This window comes from Bubalus kerabau, chromosome X (assembly GCF_029407905.1).
Source record: "Bubalus kerabau isolate K-KA32 ecotype Philippines breed swamp buffalo chromosome X, PCC_UOA_SB_1v2, whole genome shotgun sequence".
Lineage (NCBI taxonomy): Eukaryota > Metazoa > Chordata > Mammalia > Artiodactyla > Bovidae > Bubalus > Bubalus kerabau.
The window spans coordinates 130671039-130691941 of record NC_073647.1 but is presented as its reverse complement, the minus strand read 5'-3'; the positions used below and the strand labels follow the sequence as shown (position 1 = coordinate 130691941).

Below are 20903 nucleotides of genomic sequence, written 5' to 3'. Positions count from 1 at the left end.
ATGCAGGACATGTGGGTTCATTCCCTGGATCAGGAAGATCCCCTGGAGGAGGAAATGGCTACCCAATCCAGTATTTTTGCCTGGAGAATCCCATGGACAGAGCAATCTGTTCAGTCCATGGGGTAGAAAAGGGTCAGACATGACCGAGTGACTAAACAGCAACATGAGTAGACCAGACAGAAATCCCCCCCGGGGTGGGGATGGAATGTGCCCTGTGCTCCTGCCCCAGTGCCCGTGAACACAGTGCACAACCTAGATGTTTCATGCACATCATCTCCAAGGAGATTCTGTGAAATAAAAGTAATAGTAGAATGAAACCGGAAACTCAGAAGCCAGTGGGCTGACACTCTGCTGTGAGTCATGGAAACAGAGCTCATTTTATTGAAAGAGCATTCCATTCAGCGGTTTTGGCTGTGTTGATAATTCCACAAAGTGTATGAGATGAGTATATTTTAGGTGATGGTGAAATTGATGAAGGTAGGGGCTTATTTTATTTAGTTACTTATTTATTTGGCTGTGCTTGGTCTTATCTTCGGAATCCAGGATCCTTGATGTTCCTTGCACCCTGAGAGTTCTTTAGTTCCAGGATGAGGAATGTTTTAGTTCTGGTATATAGGATCTTTAGTTGTGGCATGTGAACTATTACTTGTGGTGTGTGGGGTCTAGTTCCCTGATCAGGGGTGGAACTCAGGCCGCCTGCATTTGGAGCACAGATTCTTAGCTACTTAGCTACTGGGCCACTAGGCAACTCTCTAGGAGTTGTTTAAATGAAAGAGCAGCTTGGAAGGAAGAAAGAGTTAGCTTTAGAACCAAATTCTAGATTATTTGAATTTCATTCAGCTAAAAAACTACACCCAGACTCAAAATATGATTTAGTAGTGGAAATGAAAGATTCTTTCTAAACAGCATTTTGGACTGATTTGGTGTTTCATGTCCGAGAATGCCACAGATTCTCTGACATCTCCTGGATTTAAAAGATTCCTCAGGGTCGGTGGTATCCTCCAGGATGAAAATAATCATACTCATAGTAAAAACAGATATTGTGTAAAGTCTCAGTGTGGTCCAGGCACTGTGCCAGGTGCTTTAGCTACATGCCACTAGCTCTACAAAAGCCACTTCACCTGAGGCTCCCCGATTTTGGGGATGGACCCAAGTCCTCACAACTGATAAGAGACAGAGCTGGGACTAGAGCGCTGGTCTGAATTGGTCCAGAGCATGTACCGTTCCACTTGTCCCGGCCTGAGGTGCTCATGAGTCAGTTAATTCACTGTCTTCTAGCACTCCAACATGTATCTTGAGTGACAGAAAGAGGGACACTGTGACGAAAACACTGGGATGGAATACATAGCCAAGGCAATACAAACACCAAAATAATTAAGAGCTGTGAATAAAGGAGAGAAGGAGATAATGCTCAGTTAGCAAATGATCACCTGCATGTGGAAATTCAGACACCCTCAAGTGATCGAGGGCTTACAGGATTATCTGGCGCTATCCTTCTATGTAGAAAGTAAACATTTTATTTGTTTTAATTAAAAATAGTTATTTCTATTTATTTTTTGACTGCTCTGGGTCTTAGTTGTGACACTTGGAATCTTAGTTGCCACATGCAGGGTCTTTAGTTATGGAATGTGAGATTTTAGTTGTGGCACGAGAACTCTTAGTTGTTGGATGGGAGATTTTTAGTTGTGGCATGTGGGATAAAGTTACCTGACGAGGGATCAAACCTAGGACCCCTGTACTGGGAGAGCACAACCACTGGACCAACAGGAAGGTGCCGAGAGTAAATATTTTAGAACTACCCTAAATCTGATGACTCAGATGGTACAGAATGCGCCTGCAATGCGGGAGACCTGGGTTCGATCTCTGGGTTGGGCACAATCCCTGGTGGAGGGCATGTAACACACTTCAGTATTCTTGCCTGGAGATTCTGCATGGACAGAGGAGCCTGCCAGGCTATAGTACATGGGGTCACAGAGAGTGGGACATGACTGAGCGATTAAACACACACCCTAAATCTGGCTGAAGAGCAGGAATATATCCCCTCTATCTCTTTGACATCATAACATCTGTCCTGAGTTCCTTAATTTCTGCTGCATTTTCCCAATCTTACGTCACTTTTGGGACTGAGACCCGTTTTCTCCAAGATTTGCTAGAGGGTAACTGCTCACTGTTTGTAGGAATATGCATTCCCCAGGAAGACTTTAATCGAGGGACAGAAGCTGACATGGGAACCTCCATAAAGGAGGACTAAGGAGACATTCAACCCTGAATATAGTGGTCACCCAAAGACTAAGAAGAGGAATCTTAGCTCAGTAGAAGGAGCAGTCCCAGGCTGTGGTAGGTGTGGTGAGGATGCTAAGCAAGAGGAATCAGAAGGACTCAAGTTGCATCCCCACTGTCTATTCTCAGAGGCCCTGATGGACTAGGATCACATGAGGATCATCCTGACTTCCCACTTGGAATTCTCAGGAGACTAGGACCTTGATGTAAGACAAGAAGCTTCATAAAACAGAGAATAGAGTTACAGGATTTGTCAGGTGTCAATGTGAGGGCCTGAAAGTGGACTCACAGTAGCACACAGTATAAAAGGAGGCCCTGGAAAATCACTGATGCTGTGGTCCCCAGGAAGCTCTGGGCACAGATGTCAGGTTGATTTCAGTCTAGAAAGTCTTAGCGAGGTGAGACCTCTGTCTAATACAATCAGCTGCAGTTTCGCAGAGGGAGGGACCTGAATCCAAGGAGGACTTCACATGCGATGCTGAGTGTTAGCGGGGACCCCTGCAGAGGGAGCCGAACAGAATTCTGTAAATTCTTAGCCCTGAGAAGCCCACAGGAGCTACTTCTGAGTGGTCTGCTCATTCAACCTGTGTGATCTTAGGGAGGGCAGAGTCTCCTCTAGCCAGATCAGAAGCCAGATCTGCAGATGGGGGTGTCTTGACCATAAATGGACTTAAGGTGAGGACCATCAGTGCTAGTGAGAGGATCTCTCCCCCAACGAAGGAGGCTCACAGAGTGGCAACCCACCTGACAAGCAGAGATGCTCAGAGCAGAGCTGGCCTCCCACCACCAGGGACTTGGGAAGGCGAGGGCTTTGTTTGGGAGCTGGAAGACTCGGGTTCATAGGAGGGGGCATCCTGGGCTCTGATACACCGCACAAGGAGGACCCACGGACGGATGAATATTGAGCTACTGGTGTTCCCGTAGCACGCTGCCCCTGCTGTCATCCCTGAGAGACCCCACGTAGGACCTTACGCATCTCCCCTGCACTTCCGCTTTGAAAGCCAGCGGATCGACCGGTAGCCGCGGCGACCGTATGGCGGAGACTTAGTGTTCAGGACTCGTCCGGAACCAAGGTGAGGACCTGAATGGAGGTGAAGGGACTTTCCCAACCCTCCCAGTAATAAAAGTGACCCATCCACATCCCACCCCTGTGATATGGCTCTTATGAGTCCCTCAGAGCTATCGGCTGAATATGGTCTAGAGTGTCTCAGGCTAAGGCATTGGTCTGTGGGGGTAGGCCTGGATTCTACCCCCGGAAGAGCTGTAGGACCTAGATGAAAGCCCTGAGGGCTGATGAGCAGACTTCGACACTGCCAAGGGGGCCACACTTAACGGCTCCCCTGTACTAGGCTCTAGGAAGCCCCGGGTAGAGCTGGCCAACTGTGGTGCCCCCTGGTGTCCACTGGAGGTGGTTTGGGGGAAGTGAGAGCCTTGCTGTAATGGAATAAACCCAGCTCAACAAAGGGACCTAGTCCCCAGTATTAATGGCTGTGACGCTGAGTGAGGATGGAGGCTGCTCCCATAAGAAATGGAGTCACATAAGGCGCCAGTCCTATTTTGAGGACTGGGAGAATCAGGCGTTTTGACATGACACTTCCTGGGACATCTCAGGGAAATGAGAGACCAGGTCAGTGGGGGCAGTCTCAGGTTGACAAGGGAGGGTTTCAGGTGTCCTGGTGGATGGTGAGAACCTTGGAGGCTGTGGATGTTCCACACCACGTCAATTGGACCACATGTCCCTGTCGTCATCCCTGGGAGACCTCAAGAATACATATCTGTCCCCACTGCAGGCTCATGGGGAAGTAAGGGTCTTGGTCTGAAAGGAGTGGTCAGCAGAGGGAGAAACCTTAGACCCTTTCATGAGTTAAATGTAGAGCTTGGTTGCTTCTGTGTCCTGGCTATTGAAAATAGTGCTGCAGTGAAGAGTACAAGTGTCTTTTTCCATCACCATTTCCTCAGGGTATACGCCCACTAGTGGGATTGTTGGTTCATGTGGTAGTTTTATTTCTAGTTCTTGTAAGCAGAGTGAATTAAGTCAGAAAGAGGAAAGCCAATATCCTATATTAATGCATATATATGGAATCCAGAAAGATGGTACTGATGAACCTATTTGCAGGGCAGCCAGGAGATGCTGACATAGAGAACAGACTCGTGGACACAGTGGGGGAAGGAGAGGGAGGGGCAGATTAACATTGAAAACGTGCACATTACCATATGGAATATAGATAACCAGTGGGAAGTAGTTTTATAACCAGGGAGCTCAAAGCCAGCGCTCTGTGATATCTTAAGAGGGGTGTGACGTGGGAGAGAGTTTCAAGATGGAGGAGACATAAGCTATACCTATGGCTGATTCATATTGATGTGTGGCAGAAACTGGTACACTATTTTGAATTAATATTGTAAAAAAATTATTTTCGAAAAGACGTATAGGAGAAACCAGAAGCAAAAAAATATTTTAGACCTTGAATTGGGATTTTGTGAGGGTCCACAGGGACATCAACCTGCCTGCACCAGATTTTGTTCTCAGGAGACTGTGTTTGGTAAGATATGGTCATCTTCACTTCCTGCTTTTGGGACCCAGAGCGATTGGCTTTTACTATCAAGCAGTCATCACTACAGGAAAAAGTTGAGTTTCTCTACTGCTACTGCTAAGTCACTTCATTCCTGTCCGACTCTGTGTGACCCCATAGACGTCAGCCCCCAGGCTCTCCCGCCCCGGGGATCCTCCAATCAAGAACACTGGAGTGGGTTGCCATTTCCTTCTCCAATGCATGAAAGGGAAAAGTGAAAGTGAAGTTGCTCAGTCATTTCCAACTATTAGCGACCCCATGGACTACAGCCTACCAGGCTCCTCAATCCATGGGATTTTCCAGGAAAGAGTACTGGAGTGGGGTGCCATTGCCTTCTCTGAGCTTCTCTACTGGGAGCTCAATTGATGAACCTGAGTGAGGACTCAGTGCATCCATCCCAACCCTCGGATTTCAGCCCAGGAAATCTCAGGGAAGGGCTGTGAGGCTGAGTGCATCCATCTCAACCCTCGGATTTCAGCCCAGGAAATCTCAGGGAAGGGCTGTGAGGCTGAGCCCCTTCTTTACTGTTCTATATGAAGTCTATGGGAGGGAAAATGTCTAGTCTGAAGGTGCAGACACCAGTCCACAAATGGATAATGGTGCCCAACTTTTTATGGAGCCAAGGTAAGGACCTTGAATGATGATCCCAGTGAACTCAGGATAGAAAAGACCCTAATGAGCTCTCAGCACTGGTCATCTGTCTCCTGGCAGGGAGGTGGCATGAGGCATCCCTTCACTTATCTCTGGATCATGGGGTGGTCTAAAGTGTCTACATCAGAGTAGCAGAGGGAAGGGTGCCAAGGCTCCGCCAGGACTTGACGTGATAATACTGAAGTAGAACTTAGAAAACCCCACTGCTGGTACCTGCTGTCACCTGAGTAAATCCAAAGCAGAGCTGAGAGGACGCAGAGGACAAGTAAGTCCTCTGTTCTTCCTCTATGGGATTCTGTGGGAACAGGCTGAGCAGGAAAACAGGAGGCTTGTGGGTTCCTAGGGCAGTGTCCTCAAGGACACCTGCAGAGGCGGCCTTTGATTAAGCCAAGGTGGAGTCTCCCTGTTTTAAGGTGCTCATGTCACCCCATTCTCCATCCTCCAGGTGCCCCAATCTCCTGTCTGTTGGCCCAGACTCCCGCCTGCGGTCCCTGACCACAGCCATCATGCCCCGTGGGCAGAAGAGTAAGCACCGTGCTCGTGAGAAACGTCGCCAGGCCCGAGCTGAGACCCAGGGTCTTCATGATCAGGCGTCCACATCTAGGGGAGAAGAGACCACCTCCTCCTCCCCTCCTGATTCAGAGAGCGCTCCGTCAAGCTCGTCTGCTGCTGGCACCTCCAAGGGGCCTCAGGGAGCCCAAGGCACCACCAGTGCTGCTGCAGGTGCTATACCCAAAAGATCTGGTGGTGGTGGCGCAGCACGCTCGAGATCTGCAGCGCATGGCGCAGCACGCTATAGATCTGGTGTAGGTGCCAAGGGCCAAGTTCATAAAGGTGAAAATTCCTCCCAAGCCTCAGCTGCTGCTGCGAGCTCTTACACAGATATTCTGACCAGGAAGGCAGAGATATTGGTGGAGTACCTGCTGTTTAAGTATAAGATGAGCGAGCTCATTGAGAGGTCTGAAATGCTGCAGGAAATCAATAGAAGGTACAAGAAACAATTCCCTGAGATCCTTAGCAGGGCCTCTGAGCGTATGGAGCTGGTGTTTGGCCTGGTGCTGAAGGAAGTCAGGCCCAACAGTCACTGCTATACCCTGGTGAGCAACCTAGATCTCAGCGACAGTGAGTCTATGAGAGGTGACGGGGGGCTGCCGAAGAATGGTCTTCTGATGCCTCTGCTGGGTGTCATCTACCTGAATGGCAACCACGCCCCTGAGGAGAAGATCTGGAAGTTCCTGAATATGCTGGGCATCTATGATGGAAGAAGTCACTTCATCTTTGGAGAGCCCAGGAAGCTCATCACAGAAGATCTGGTGCGGGAAAAGTACCTGGAGTACCGGCAGGTGCCCGGCAGCGATCCCCCTCGCTATGAGTTCCTGTGCGGTCCTAAAGCGCTCACAGAAACCAGCAAGACAAAAGTCCTGCAGTTTTTGGCCAAGGTCAAGGATTCGGTCCGTCCTGCCTTGCAGCCGCCATATGAAGAGGCTTGGAGAGAGGAAGTAGAGAGCACCGGAGCCAGAGGTGCAGCCAGGGCTGGCACTTCTGCCTCAACCAGGCCTGGCACTGCTGCCTCAGCCGCTGCTGGCAGTTCTGCCTCAACCAGGCCTGGCACTGCTGCTTCAGCCGCTGCTGGCCGTTCTGTTTCGGCCAGGCCTGGCACTGCTGCCTCAGCCAGCACTGGCCCTTCTGCTTTGGCCACTGCGCACCCAAGGGCCGAGTCCAGCCGCTCATCTCGCGCCTAGTGTGATCTGAAGCCCGTTGTTCACTTTGTGGCTGGAGAAGCCGGTCAACCTGTGTTCCTGATATGCATCAATAACTTGTTGTCTTTATTTCCCCCAATTTTCAGTTGTTAAAACTTTTCAACAGAAAGGTCATTTAGAGTCATGATATAAGTATATGAATAACATGGGTCACACACACTTTGCTGTTTGTCAAATTTAGGAGTCAGAATTTTGTTTTCTCAAATAAATATTGGAAATCCTCACATCACTTTTGTGATCCAGGATGAGAATAACATCACTTTAGGATGAGAGTGTCCTTAGAAATGTGAAAGACACCACACTAATAGAGGCTCAGAACATTGATACATTGTTAGGGAGAGAGCTGAAATTTCTTCAGATTTTGGCTGGCTTTACTCTCTGCTTAGTCTCCCTTTTTGTTAATGTAAAAGACACATACTTGCCTCTGCTTGTGGTTTATGGTTTTCGAGAATGTTTGAGAATATAAATTATAGCAAATGATTTATTCGTGGCTCTTCTTTTACACAAACATTGAGAATCGGCTCTTAAGAAGTCTTCATGCTTGTACTGGTGATGTTTAGTCAAAAAAAGTCATGGCCTCTGTCCACTCAGTATAGTTTCTTAGAGATGCTGTCATTCTATGGAAGAGGCTGAGATACTCTCTACTTCAGGAAGAACAAGAAAGAAGCAGGGTAAAGAGGGGTTGGAGAGAACCTATTACTTTGGTTTCATTGCTAAGTGGAATTTTGGCTGATTTGGGAGGTTGGGTCTCTATTTTCCCGACTTGGAACACTGCATAGTTCCTGACATCTGATAGAATGAAAAAAAAAATCCAGCTGATGTAACATCTGAGGTCAAGATAATCATAGTAATAACTGCTGTTGCTCTGAATTTCTCAATAGAACAGGTGACGTGATAGAAGCTTTCCATAAATACTTACATTCCACCAATCTGCCAAGAAAGGGCTTATCAAACTTACTTCACAGGGGAGAGCCCAAGGCTCATAGAGTTAGGGTTTGGTTTTGTGCTGAAATACATAAGGCTGGTAAATGACAGCTGGCAATAGACTCCTGCTCTACACTACTTTACCCACTCCAGTGTTGTTGCCTGGAGAATCCCAGGGACAGGGGAGCGTGGTGGGCTGCCGTCTGTGGGGTCGCACAGAGTCAGACACGACTGAAGCGACTCAGCAGTAGCAGCTACACTACTTTAGGACTCATACTGTTGTCCTCCCAACCTGAGACATACCCTTGTCTTTTTTATTCAACAAGTCCTTTTAACATTTGACATTTCCTTTTCCTTATTTATTTATTATATTTATTTGGCTGTGCTGGATCTTAGTTGCTGCACGTGTGGTCTAGTTCCCTGACCAGGGATCGAACCTGGGCCCCCTGCATTGGGAGCCTGGAGTCCTAGCCATTGGACCAGCAGGAAAGTCTCCACCCTGTATCTTTTATTTCAGTGCTTTTCTCAGTACTCCAAAATGTGTCCTAGGTGATAGAAAAGAATGCCCTCATGCTCAAGCTACTGGATTGAAATGTGTAGCCAGAGCAGTAAGAATACCAGATGTACTTAACCAAATATATGTATCCCTTATTCATTACTCATAGATAAGTGAAAGAAACAATATTCAGGGACAGTACAAGCATGTACGTTGGCCATGTTAGATAACCTCTGAAGAGCATCCTTACAGTCTTTTCCCTGTGGAAAGTAAACCTATCAGAACAGAAATGACATGAGAATCTTCACCTGGCTGATGAGATAGATTGATCTACTTTTTTCTCCCTAAAGGACTGCCACCTGTCCTGGGACTCCCGCCTTAGACTAGAGCTTCTCCATCTCTCATCACTCCTGGGACAGGGACCCATTCTCTGTAGCACTGTAGAGCAAACATAGCTCAGGAGTTTGTAGAGACGTGGAATTTCCCCCAAAGGCCTTTAATCCAAGACACAGAAAGCAAGATGAGGGCCCCAGGTAGGAGGATTGAGGAGAGCAAGACCCAAGAATATGGGGGATGGTGGTCACTGGGACAGCACTCCCTTCTGATCTCAGACACAGAGGAATTCAGAACTGGTGGGCTTAGCCTATAAGCCTTAGCATAGCCTCACTTATTCTTCAGGCTTGTCAAACTCCCTTCACTGTGCCACTTAGGCCTGGTGACATGGTGAGTCCTACTCACTTCCTCCCAGAGGATCACATGGAGGTAAGGAACCTCATCCTGATCAAAGGGAGCAGCAGAAGCTCAGCAGAAGGATGATTTCCACGTTGTGCCAGAAGTCAAGGTAAAGACCCTGAATTCTTGAAAAGACCCCTCGCCTCAAACACAGTGGGGGCAGAACATATTCCTTCCACTCCTGTTAACCTCAGAAGACCATGGTCTGTGGTGGGCCTGTGAGGCAAACTCCTCTTCTTCCTCAGGGATCAGGAAACTAGTGGCCTGGGTGGAGAAGCTTTAAGGCAAGTCAGGGAATGTTTCCAGTTGGGGAATATTTCCAGGTTCTTTCCAAGACGGTGAGGACAGCAAAGAACGTGGGAACACAAATACCAGGATGGCCACACAGTATGTTCCCTACTCTCAGCCTAGTAGGCCTCAGGCAGATTTACCAGGCCAAGGGACCCTTCAGCTCTGAGGGAGGAGTAGCAGGAAAGTTAGGGTTTGGTCAGATGGTGGTGTTCCCATGTCAACAGAAGGGGGAGTCTTGGGCTTGGCTGAGAGTCAAATTTGGGACCCTGATTTGGGCCCCTGAGGGGAACCATCTGTCATTCCCAAGGAGCTTGCCACAGCTTTCATTCTTGTGAGACTATGGGTAGGGGTGGCTAGATAAGGCCACTCTTATTTCCTCCTCCAGGATCACAGGGAGGTATCGATCTTACTATGAGGAGATAGGCCTCAGGTCAAGAAGGAGGGGATTCCCCAGGCCCCACCAGAAGTCAGATTGTGAAGCCCGAGTGGAGACTGAGGGGCCTACTCATCCCTGAATAGAGGGAGCAAAGGAGAGTCATGCCCTCCCCTTTGATGTCAGTTCTAGAAAGCTCAGGGGAAGACTGTCAGGCAAGGCTCTCCCTCACTTCTTTATACCAGGCCTTCTTCTTGTTGAATTGCTAAGTCATGTCTGACTCTCTTGTGACTCCATGGACTGTAGGCCGCCAGGCTCCTTTGTCCATGGGATATTCCAAGGAAGAATTCTAGGCTGGGTTGCCATTTCCTCCTCCAGGGCATCTTCCTGACCCAGAGACTGAGTCTGCAGCTCCTGTATCTCAGGCGGATCCTTTCCTGCTGAGCCATCAGGGAAGCCCTATATCAGGCCTAAGGGAGGTGAGATCTTCGTTGCAAAGTATAGCCACCAGTCCTGAGAAGGGAGGGGTATGGTAGGTGCCTGCCAGGCACTGTGGCAGATGCTTTACAGTTACCACCACATGCCAGCAGTCCTTCCAGACAGGGCTTGTCAAACTCCCTTCACGGTTAAAGAGCCCGAGGCACTCTCAGAGAGTTGAATGATGTGACAAACTTCTCCATGGCTGTTTAAGTGACAGGGATGGCCATAGTCCCTTGATTTGAGTTAGTCTAAAGCTCACCCTCTCACTCCTGCAAGCCTGGTCTGACCTTGTGCCCTTAATTCCCTTTTTATTCTCATTACTGTGAAATGTATGAGGCATTAAGAAGAGGGACTCTCGGGTCCAACTATTAGATTGTAATACATAGCCAGAGCAATAATAATAATAATTATGCCAAAATAAATGTGACATATGAAGAGAGGAAAAAAGAGATAGTATTTGCTGACAAGGGGGTCATCTGTCCATACATATGAGGATTCAGACATCTTAAAAGATCTGAACGTTTTAACTTGCAGATAAGCTTATAAGATCAGTAAGGGACTCAAAAACATCATCTCACAGCCATTCCTTTGTATAAAAAATATCTATTAGATCTAAAATATAAAGTTTATTTATTAGAACAGAGATTGCCTGAGAAGTCTGGCTGAAGGAGAGAAGGGACAGGTTACCACGTTTTGTTTCCCTCACAGGTCTCTGCCTGGGCCCCCTTACTTATGCCATGGATTTCCTATCTCTTATCACTCCTAGGACAGGGATTCCTTCTCTGCAAGGTCCGCAGTAGAGAAAGCACTCAGGGCCTTTCAGGGATGTGGCATTTCCCAAGAAGGCTTTAATCAAAGGGGCAAGGGCCTTTAGGAAGACACCCATGCAACTGGACTGAGGAATGCAATGCCCCAGATTATTAGGTGTAAGAAGGCTTCAGCCAGAGCTCTCAAGCCGAACATCTCTTTTCTCTGTTGTCTCAGTACAGTTGTCAGGGACGTGAGACCTTTGGTCTAAGGAGGGCAATCTCAGGTCAGAGTAGGAATTGTCAAATATATATGTGAAGCCCCTTAAAAAGAAGGGAAAGAAATAGCCACCCAGAACCACTGGGGTTCTGTAGTGTCCACTTGCTGCTGTCAGCCCTCAGGGGTCCTGAATTCCATCATGGGATGAGGTAGAGAGAGGCCTTGAGAGCTGAGAAAGACAAGAGCGCTACCGCCATGGGCAGGGCACGTTCCAGAACCAAGTCTGCCAGCTCCTCCCACATAGTGACATCCAGGGAAGATCCTTCATCTTATGGTTGAAAAGTAAGTATTCCAAGTAATTGAGTGCCAAGGTGGATCTGAAGGGAACACATTTTATGTCTTGTCTTGTTCTTGCTTGACCTCAGTAACTGGGAGATGTATCTTTTTCTGTTTAGGGCTTTCTTTGTGGCACTATTGAAATACCCTTCTTGTAATTGAAGGTTAATTTGACTTCTGTATTTGTGTTTATGAACAAAGTATATCCCATTTATTGCTGTATTTCAGTATACGTACAAAGGTTTTTATATTGAGTCAGAAATCCGTGAATCTCCTTTTGTGGTTCAGAACAAGATGACAGGACAAGAGAATTGGGAGTTTTTTGCCAATGATAATGGACAGTGAGTGAAATTGTTCCTATTGGGAAATAAAAAAAAAAAAAAAAGGTCTTGTCTGTGTGGCATCTGCAATACAGTGGAACGGGAATTCCCAGCCCCTGTTTCCCCTCAGCAACCCAGATGTTAAGAGTATATAAGTAGCAAAATAACCTTTATAGAAGGTCCAGAATCCAATTAAGAAATTGCAGTACCACAGGTAAGCATACAACTTAGATCAGCTGCACTTGAAATGGGTAAGAACAACACACACACACACACGCACTTATGGATCATGAATAGCACTATTATTCATCTATGATGAATAGTTTCTATACTAAACTGTTATCTCAGCAAATGTGATCACCAGTGGTTCACAGCTATTTCTTACTCTGTTTAGTACGATACTGTAAACTTTGAGTAACACAATAGGACTCATGTGAAGTGCCCCTAGTGGTGCTGGAAGTGCTCTCACGAAGCAGAGAAAGTCATGACATTATACAAAAAAGTTGAGTTGCTCCTTGTATACTGGTTTGATTCTGCAGTCATGGTTGCCACCATTTCAAGATGAATGAATCCAGCATAAGGACCACTGTAAGAAAAAGAAAAGGGACTTTATGAAGCCATCACTGCAGCTACACCAGCAGGTGTGAAAAACTTGTGCTTTTTGTGAAATAAGTTTTTATCTTGTATTGAAAATATAGCTTGTATGTGGGTGCAGGATTGCTATAAGCAAGGCATATCCATAGACTCGAACATGATTGAGGAAAAAGCAAAGTCATTATGACAACGTAAAGCAAAAGTGGGTGAAGGATCTAAAGCTGGAAAATTTAATGCCAGCAAAGGATGATCTGATAATTTCAGAAAGAGGTTTGACTTCAAAATATCTAAATAATAGGGGAAGCAGCTTTTGCAAACAAGAGGCAACAGGTGCTTTCCCATATGTCATTAAGAAAATCACTGGGTATTAATTTTGTATCCTGCAACTTGACCAATTCATTGATGAGCTCCAGTAGTTTTCTCGCAGCAACATGAGGCTTTTCTATGTCTAGTATCATGTCATCTGCAAACAGTGCCAGTTTCACTTCTTTTCCAACTTGGATTCCTTTTATTTCTTCTGTTCTCTGATTGCCACGGCTAAGACTTCTGAAATCATGTTGAGTAAAAGTGGAGAAAATGGACATCTTTGAAATTTTCATATTACGTGAAGTCTGCTGCTGCTGCTAAGTCGCTTCAGTCGTGTCCGACTCTGTGCGACCCCATAGACGGCAGCCCACCAGGCTCCCCCGTCCCTGGGATTCTCCAGGCAAGAACACTGCAGTGGGTTGCCATTTCCTTCTCTAATGCATGAAAGTGAAAAGTGAAAGTGAAGTCGCTCAGTCGTGTCCAACCCTCAGCGACCCCATGGACTGCAGCCTACCAGGCTTCTCTGTCCATGGGATTTTCCAGGCAAGAGTACTGGAGTTGGGTGCCATCGACTTCTCCTTAAGTGTAGTCAGACAAAGACAAATATCCCGTCACTCAAATGTGGTGTGCTTTTAGTGATAGATCAACACTCAAAAATGCGCAACTAATTTTGTGGCAGCAAGATACAGTGTGAAAATACTCAATCAGGTTGAGAAGCTGATTGCGGTTTCTTAGGGATGTAGAACATCTGGCCCTTTGAACCTAAAGTTCTTCACTGACTAGCTTGTGTTTGAACATGATTCATTAAACATTTGCCTTTAATTCTGAAAAAAAAAAAATGTGGTGTGATAGAATTCTATTACTATACACTGTCCCATCTCTCTCTTGTGAATGGATAAACGGCACATCAGCCTGTCATCACAGGTAAGTGTTTTCTCTTAAAGTAAAATATTTTCAGCACTTTATTATAAATATGACTGAAATAGCATAGGATATAAAAATTTTTAGCCATCCATTCATTACTATATATGCTTGGCTACCATGAAGCAATCCTATCGTTACACTAGTCTACTATAAAGCAATCATATTGCTGCTTCTTCATTATCGATGCTTGAATCATTATACCTGTAACTAACTACGAATTGCTTTTCACATTATTTTTTCATTGTTGATATTTAGTGTTTTGCATCTGTAGTCTTTTTGTCATATAAGGCAATATATATATTGCCTTATATGACAATATATATAATATTGTCAATAAGGCAATTACAGACAATTCTTGCAAATGCATGCTGTAAACTTACAATATTGATAAATACAGTCCTGTGAATATATTTTCTCTTAAGATTTTCTTAATAACATTTTGTTTTCTCTAGCTTACATTATTGTAAGAATACAATAGCTAATACTTATAGCTACGTCAACTAGAAAGAAAGGAATACATCAAGGTTGTATATTGTCACCCTGCTGATTTAACTTATATGCAGAGTACATCTTGCAAAATGCTTGGCTGGATGAAGCACAAGCTGGAATCAAGATTGCAGGGAGAAATATCAATAACCTCGGTTTCGCAGATGATACCATCCTTATGGCAGAAAGCAAAGAAGAACTAAAGAGCCTCGATGAAAGTGAAAGAGAAGAGAAAAAGCTGGCTTAAAACTCAACATTCAAAAACCAAAGATCATGGCATCCGGTCCCATCACTTCATGGCAAATAGATGGAAAAACAATGGAAACGGTGAGAGACTTCATTTTGGGGGGCTCCAAGATCACTGCACATGGTGACTGCATGTGCATGTGCATGAGCAGTTGCTTTTCACTTGGTATAACGTTTCAGTTATGCAAGATGAAGCAATTCCAGAGATCTGCTGGGTAACATTGTGCCTATATTTAACATTACTGTATTGTGTGCCTAAATATTTAAGTGAGTAGATCTGATGTTAAGTGGTTTTACCACAACAATCATTTGAAAAGTTGATTGTCTTGCTCCCTCTCCAGGACAGAGTAAGATGATTAAGTGCAAGCATTTAGAGAACTCTTTTATAATGTTAGTGAGAATGTCCATGGGTGCAACCATCGTGGAAAACAGTATTGAGGTTCCTCAAAAAATTAAAAATTGAATTACCATATGATTCAGCAAGCCCACTTCTGGGTTTTAATCCAAAAAAATTAAAATTAGACTCTCCAAGAGATATTTTCATTCCTGTATTTGTTGCAGCATTATTCACAATAACCAATACAGGGAAGCAGCCTAAATGTCCGTTGATGTATCAATGGATAGATATATGATATATACATATCATGGAGTGGTGTGTGTGTGTGTGTGTGTGTGTGTGCATCCTCAGTCACTCAGTTGTGTCTGATTCTTTGAGACCCCATGGACTGCAGCTCAGCAGGCCTCCCTGCCCTTCACTGTCTCCAAGAGTTTTCTCAAACTCATGTCCATTGAATCAGTGATGCCATCCAACCATCTCACCCTCTGCTTCCCCCTTCTCCTCCTGCCCTCAATCTTTCATTCCTAGCGTCAGGGTGTTTTCCAATGAGCCAGCTCTTCGCATCAGGTGGCTAGGGTATTGCAGTCAGATTGAGCATCAGTCCTTCCAATAAATATTCAGGGTTGATTTCCTTTAGGATGGACTGGCTTGATCTCCTTGCTGTCCAAGAGACTCTCAAGAGTCTTCTCCAAGACCACAGTTTGAAAGCATCAGTTCTTCAGCACTCAGTCTTCTTTATGGTCCAACTCTCACATCCATATATGACTACTGGAAAAACCATAGCTTTGAGTACAGGGACCTTTGTCCGCAAACGGATATCTCCATTTTTTAATACACAGTCTCGCTTCAGAGCCTTAGGAAAACGCAGAGCCTTCAGCGAGAGGTCATTTCAAGGGAAGTTGCCTGGTGGGCTACTCCAGACAGTGGGAGTGGTGAGCACGGTCAGATCCTCAGATGGAGGGCCTCAGAGAATCCACAATCTCCTGGACTGGTGACCTTTACACTGAGTTGAGGGAGCCAGAGACCTCTCCTTAAGGACCTACTTGATTCTTTTATCTTGTGTGTAATTGGGCAAATTCTAGGCAAGTTCTAGATTTTTGTTAGTACTTAAATACGTGGAAATATTCATTATTTAGATGAAAGGGTATCTGGGAGGGAAGATACTGATCAATGACAAAATTTCTAAGAACTCTGAGTTCTTTCCAACTGGGAAAGATTCTACCTCAAGCACATTCTATGTCACATCCTCTGGCGTGAAGGTTACATGATTTTCCTTGCTAGGCAACATTTAGTTCACTGAGATTTTCTTTGCCTAGGAGTTTCGGTAATGTGCTGGGGTTCAGGGGGCTAGTGAAACAGCATGTGAAACAACTGACCAGCTTAAACTGGTTTGACCTTCTCAAATAGATTGTTGATTAATCACACCTTGAGTCATTTTACAAGGAAAGAACTGCATGTGTCCAAGAAGGAACACATGACCTCAATATGACCCCGGAGCCAAGCTCTTCAGTCTGCAAAACTCAGAGAAGAGAAATATTGCCCCCGGCCATTTACAAAGTGAGACCTCCTTCAATGAGGAAAACCTGGCTTCCTGTAACCTAAGTAGCGAAAAGGGACTAATTGAAGACTAGCCAATTAGCTTCCAAGTTAGAAATTCCCCTGACCCCTTAGATTGCACCCAGGCTCCTGGGTTGAACAGAGATTTGATACCTTGCGTCCTGCATTTGTAGGCCTTGCAGTAAAGCTCTTTTCTCTAAAACTCTTGCCATAAGTGTTGACTTCTCTGAGCATCGGGCAGTGAGCCCATGTTCCGTGAGTTTGGGCAGCCTTGTTGAGGTTTAGGACTTGTGACCATCTGCTTGATGCACTATAGCCCCTGGTGGGCCTTCAACACCAACCCTGAGTGTCACCTATACTGAGTTTGTCTAGAGAGTTGGCTCTCAGGTTCCTGTTTCCTAGCCATGGCACTCTGGGCTCCTCTGGCTTCTGGGGCTCCTTTCACTTTTAAGGAAGGAAACAGCTCCTGGATCAGACATCTTTGGGGTGAGTAAACTCCTTAAAATATGCCTGTTACTAAATGTGCTATATGAAGTTAGAATGTGCCTGTAGTCTAATAATCTCATCAGGACTATGTGTTAAGAGAGGATGAGATGGTTGGATGGCATCACTGACTCAGTGGGCATGAGTTTGAGCAAACCTGAGGAGAAAGTGAAGGACAGGGAAGCCTTGTATACTGCAGTCCATTTGGTTGCACAGAGTCAGATGTGATGAATTGATTGAAGAACGACAATACCACTGTGGGTTAGAGTCCCACCTAGGAGAGTTTCTTCTGTCTGATTCGAATCCTAAGGCTACAGTCCTGGGTTAAAGACCCAACCTAAGAGGACAATGTCAGAGGTTAGCGCTACTGAGGTGCTCAAATGATTGGGTTAGAGCTCTGAACACTGGCTTAAGGTTCCAGGCCTTTGGATTTAATTGCCTATGTTTGTCTGTGTCTGACTGTTTTATGTGTTGGGATTGGCTAGTAGGAGTTGGCTATGGGATGAATGTGGTGAGACTTCATTCAACCTGTAATTAATGAGGGTCCTCTGAATCGGGAGATAAAGCACCTTGCTCCTGGACTGGAAACCTTGCTGTATGGAGGTGATGGGGGTTTTCCCCTTTGCCTAAGGTGACAGCACAGAGGTATTGTTACAGATGGATATTCTTTTAAAAAAAATTATTGGAGATTTGTTGATTTACAATCTTGTGTTATTTTCAGGTGTACAGCAAAGTGATTCGGTTACACATATATTCAATCTTTTCCAGATTCTTTTCCCATATAGGCTATTATAGAATATTGAGTATAGGAGGTTCTGTTCAGTTATCTATTTTCTATATTGGTTGTATGTGTATGTTCATCTCAAGCTTCTAATGTATCCTTGCCCAGAAAGTTCTCCTTTGGTAACCCTAAGTCTGTTTCAAATTTTGCGAGTCTGTTTCTGTTTTGTAAATAAGTCCATTTGTGTCATTTTAAAAAATTAGATTTACCTATGAGCAATATACTACGGTATTTGTCTTTGACTTACTCAGACAATCTCTAGGTCCATCCATGTTGCTGAAAATGGCATTCTTTCATTCTTTCTTATGGCTGAGTATTCTTCCATTGTATTTATGTATCACATCTTTTTCATGTGTTGATGGACCTTTAGGTTGTTTCCATGTCTTGGCTCTTGTAAACAGTGCTGCAAGGAACATGGGGGTGCTTGTTCCTATTCAAATTATGGTTTTCTTCAGATATATGCCCAGGTATTCTATTTTTAAAAAATTATTGGAGTATAGTTTTACAATGTTGTGTTAGTTTTAGGCATATAGCAAAGTAATGCTGTTACACACACACACACACACACACACACACGTATAAATTCATTTTCAGTTTCTATTCTCATATAGGTTATCTCAGAATATTGATTAGAGTTCCCTGTGCTATGCAGGAGGTCCTTATTGGTTATATATTTTATATATAGGGGTGTGTGTACATTGATCTCAAGCTCCTGATATATCCCTCCCTCACTACATTTCCCCTTTAGTACCCATAAGTTCGTTTTCAGGATCTGTAAGTTTTCTGTTTTGTATTAAGTTCATTTTATCACTTTTTAAAATTAGATTCCACATATGAAGGATATATTTGTCTTTGACTTACTTCACTTAGTATGACAATCCCTAGGTCCATCCATGTTGCTGCAAATGGCATTCTTTCCTATGGCTGAGTAATATTCCTTTGTATTTCTGGACCACATGTTTATCTACTCCTCTGTTGATGGACATTTATGTTGCTCCCATGTCTTGGGTATTGTAAATACTGCTGCAATTTACATTGGGGTGTTTCTTCCATTTTCAAATTATGATTTTCTCAGGCTATGTGCTCAGGAGTCAGATTGCTGGATATTATGGTAGTATTATTTTTCTATTGTGTTTTATTGAGTATAATTAATTTAAAATGTTGCGTTAGTTTCAGGTATATAACAGAGTGATTCAGTTATACATACACATATTCACTCATTTTCAGACTCTTTTGTCATACAGATTACTACAGATTATTGAGTACAGTTCCCTGTGTTATACAGTAGGCACTTTGGGGTTATTGCTATTATATATATTAGTTGTAGATGTGGGCTTCCCAAGTAGCACAGTGGTAAAGAATCACCTGCCAATGCAGGAGACACAAAATAAGTGGGTTCAGTCCCTGGGTCAGGAAGATCCCCTAGAGCAGGAAATCGAAACTCACTGCAGTATTCTGACCTGGAAAATTCCATGGATGGAGGGTCCTGGTGGACTACAGTCCATGGAGTCACGAAGAGTCAGACACAACAGTCGTGTATGTTTATCTCAGGCTCCTAAAGTATCCCTCCCCCAACATTTCTCCAGTGGTAATCATAAGCTTGTTTTCGATATCCATAAGTCGGTTTGTATTTTGTAAATGAGTTTATTTGTGAAGTGAAATGAAAGTCGCTGTCTTATCTGACTCTTTGCGACCCCATGGCCTATACAGTCCATGGAATTCTCCAGGCCGGGATACTGGAGTGGGTAGCCGTTCCCTTCTCCAGGGGGTCTTCCCAACCCCGGGATCAAAGCCAGGTCTCCCACATTGCAGGTAGATTTTTTACCAGCTGAGCCACCAGGGAAGCAAGTTCATTTGTGTCCTTTTTTAAAAATTAGGTTCCGCTTACGAGTGATAACATGTTATTTGTCTTCCTCTGTCTTACTTTACTTAGTATGACATTCCCTAGGTCCATCCATGTTGCTGCACATATCATTAATTAATTCTTTTTATGGCTGAATAATATTCCACTGTATATATTTACGACATTTGCTTTATTCATTCCTCTGTTGATAGACATTTAGGTTACTTCCATATCTTCGCTGCGATTCATGGGTTCGCAAAGAGCCGGACACGACTGAGCTACTGAACTGAACTGAACTGATATCTTCGCTAATGTAAATAGTGCTGCAATGAAGATTGGAGTGCATGTATATTTATGAATCATGGTATTCTCTGGATATGTACCAAGAGTGGGATTGGTAAATCATATGGTAACTCTATTTTTTGTTTTTCAAGGAACTTCCATAATGTTCTCCGTAGTGACTGTGTCAATTTGTGTTCCCACTGAGAGTGCAACAGTGTTCCCTTTTTTCCACACTCCATCGTTTGTTGTTTGCAGATTTTGGGTTGATGACCATTCTGGCTGGTGTGAGGTGATACCTCATTGTACTTTTCATTTGCATTTTTCCCATAATTAGTGATGGTGAGCATCTTTTCATAGGCTTTTTGGTCATCTGTATGTCTTCTTTGAAGGAATGTTTGTTTATACACTCTGCCTTCTTTTTTATGGGATTGTTTATTTGACACAGAGGTGCATGAGCTATTTATATATTTTGGAGATTATTGTACTGTTGTTTGCAAATATTTCCTCTCATTCTGTGAGTTGTCTTTTTGTTTTTGGTTTCTTTTGCTGTGTGGAAGCTTTTGACTTTCATTAAAGGTCACCTGTTTGTTTTTCTTTTTATTTTCATTACTCCAGGAGGTGGATCAAAAACCATTTTACTAAAAGAAAAAAATACTGCTGCAACTTATGTCAAACAGTGAGTGTTCTTCCTAGGTTTTCCTCTGAGGGTTTTATAGAATCTGGGTTTACATTTCGGTCTTTGATCCATTTTGAGTTTATTTTTGTGTATAGTGTTAGAGAATGTTCTAAATTCATTATTTTACATGTAACTGTCCAGTTTTCAAGGCACCACTTATTGAAGAGACTGTCTATTTTGGTTCGCTAGTATTTTGTTCAGGATTTTTC

At 44.4% G+C, this 20903-nt stretch overlaps 1 protein-coding gene and 1 long non-coding RNA gene across 2 annotated transcripts; both read left to right on the top strand.

Annotated features, from left to right (window-relative positions):
* The first annotated feature begins 6007 nt into the window (after positions 1–6007).
* LOC129639689 (melanoma-associated antigen B2-like) lies at positions 6008–7243 on the top strand. The gene is made up of 2 exons (XM_055564875.1): positions 6008–7056; positions 7153–7243. The coding sequence occupies exons 1-2, from the start codon at positions 6008–6010 to the stop codon at positions 7241–7243; spliced, it is 1140 nt and encodes a 379-aa protein (XP_055420850.1).
* An 8575-nt stretch (positions 7244–15818) lies between these two features.
* On the top strand, positions 15819–20610 carry LOC129638686 (uncharacterized). The gene is made up of 2 exons (XR_008707968.1): positions 15819–17115; positions 19949–20610. It is a non-coding gene; the product is annotated as an uncharacterized LOC129638686 (long non-coding RNA).
* The last annotated feature ends 293 nt before the right edge of the window (positions 20611–20903 follow it).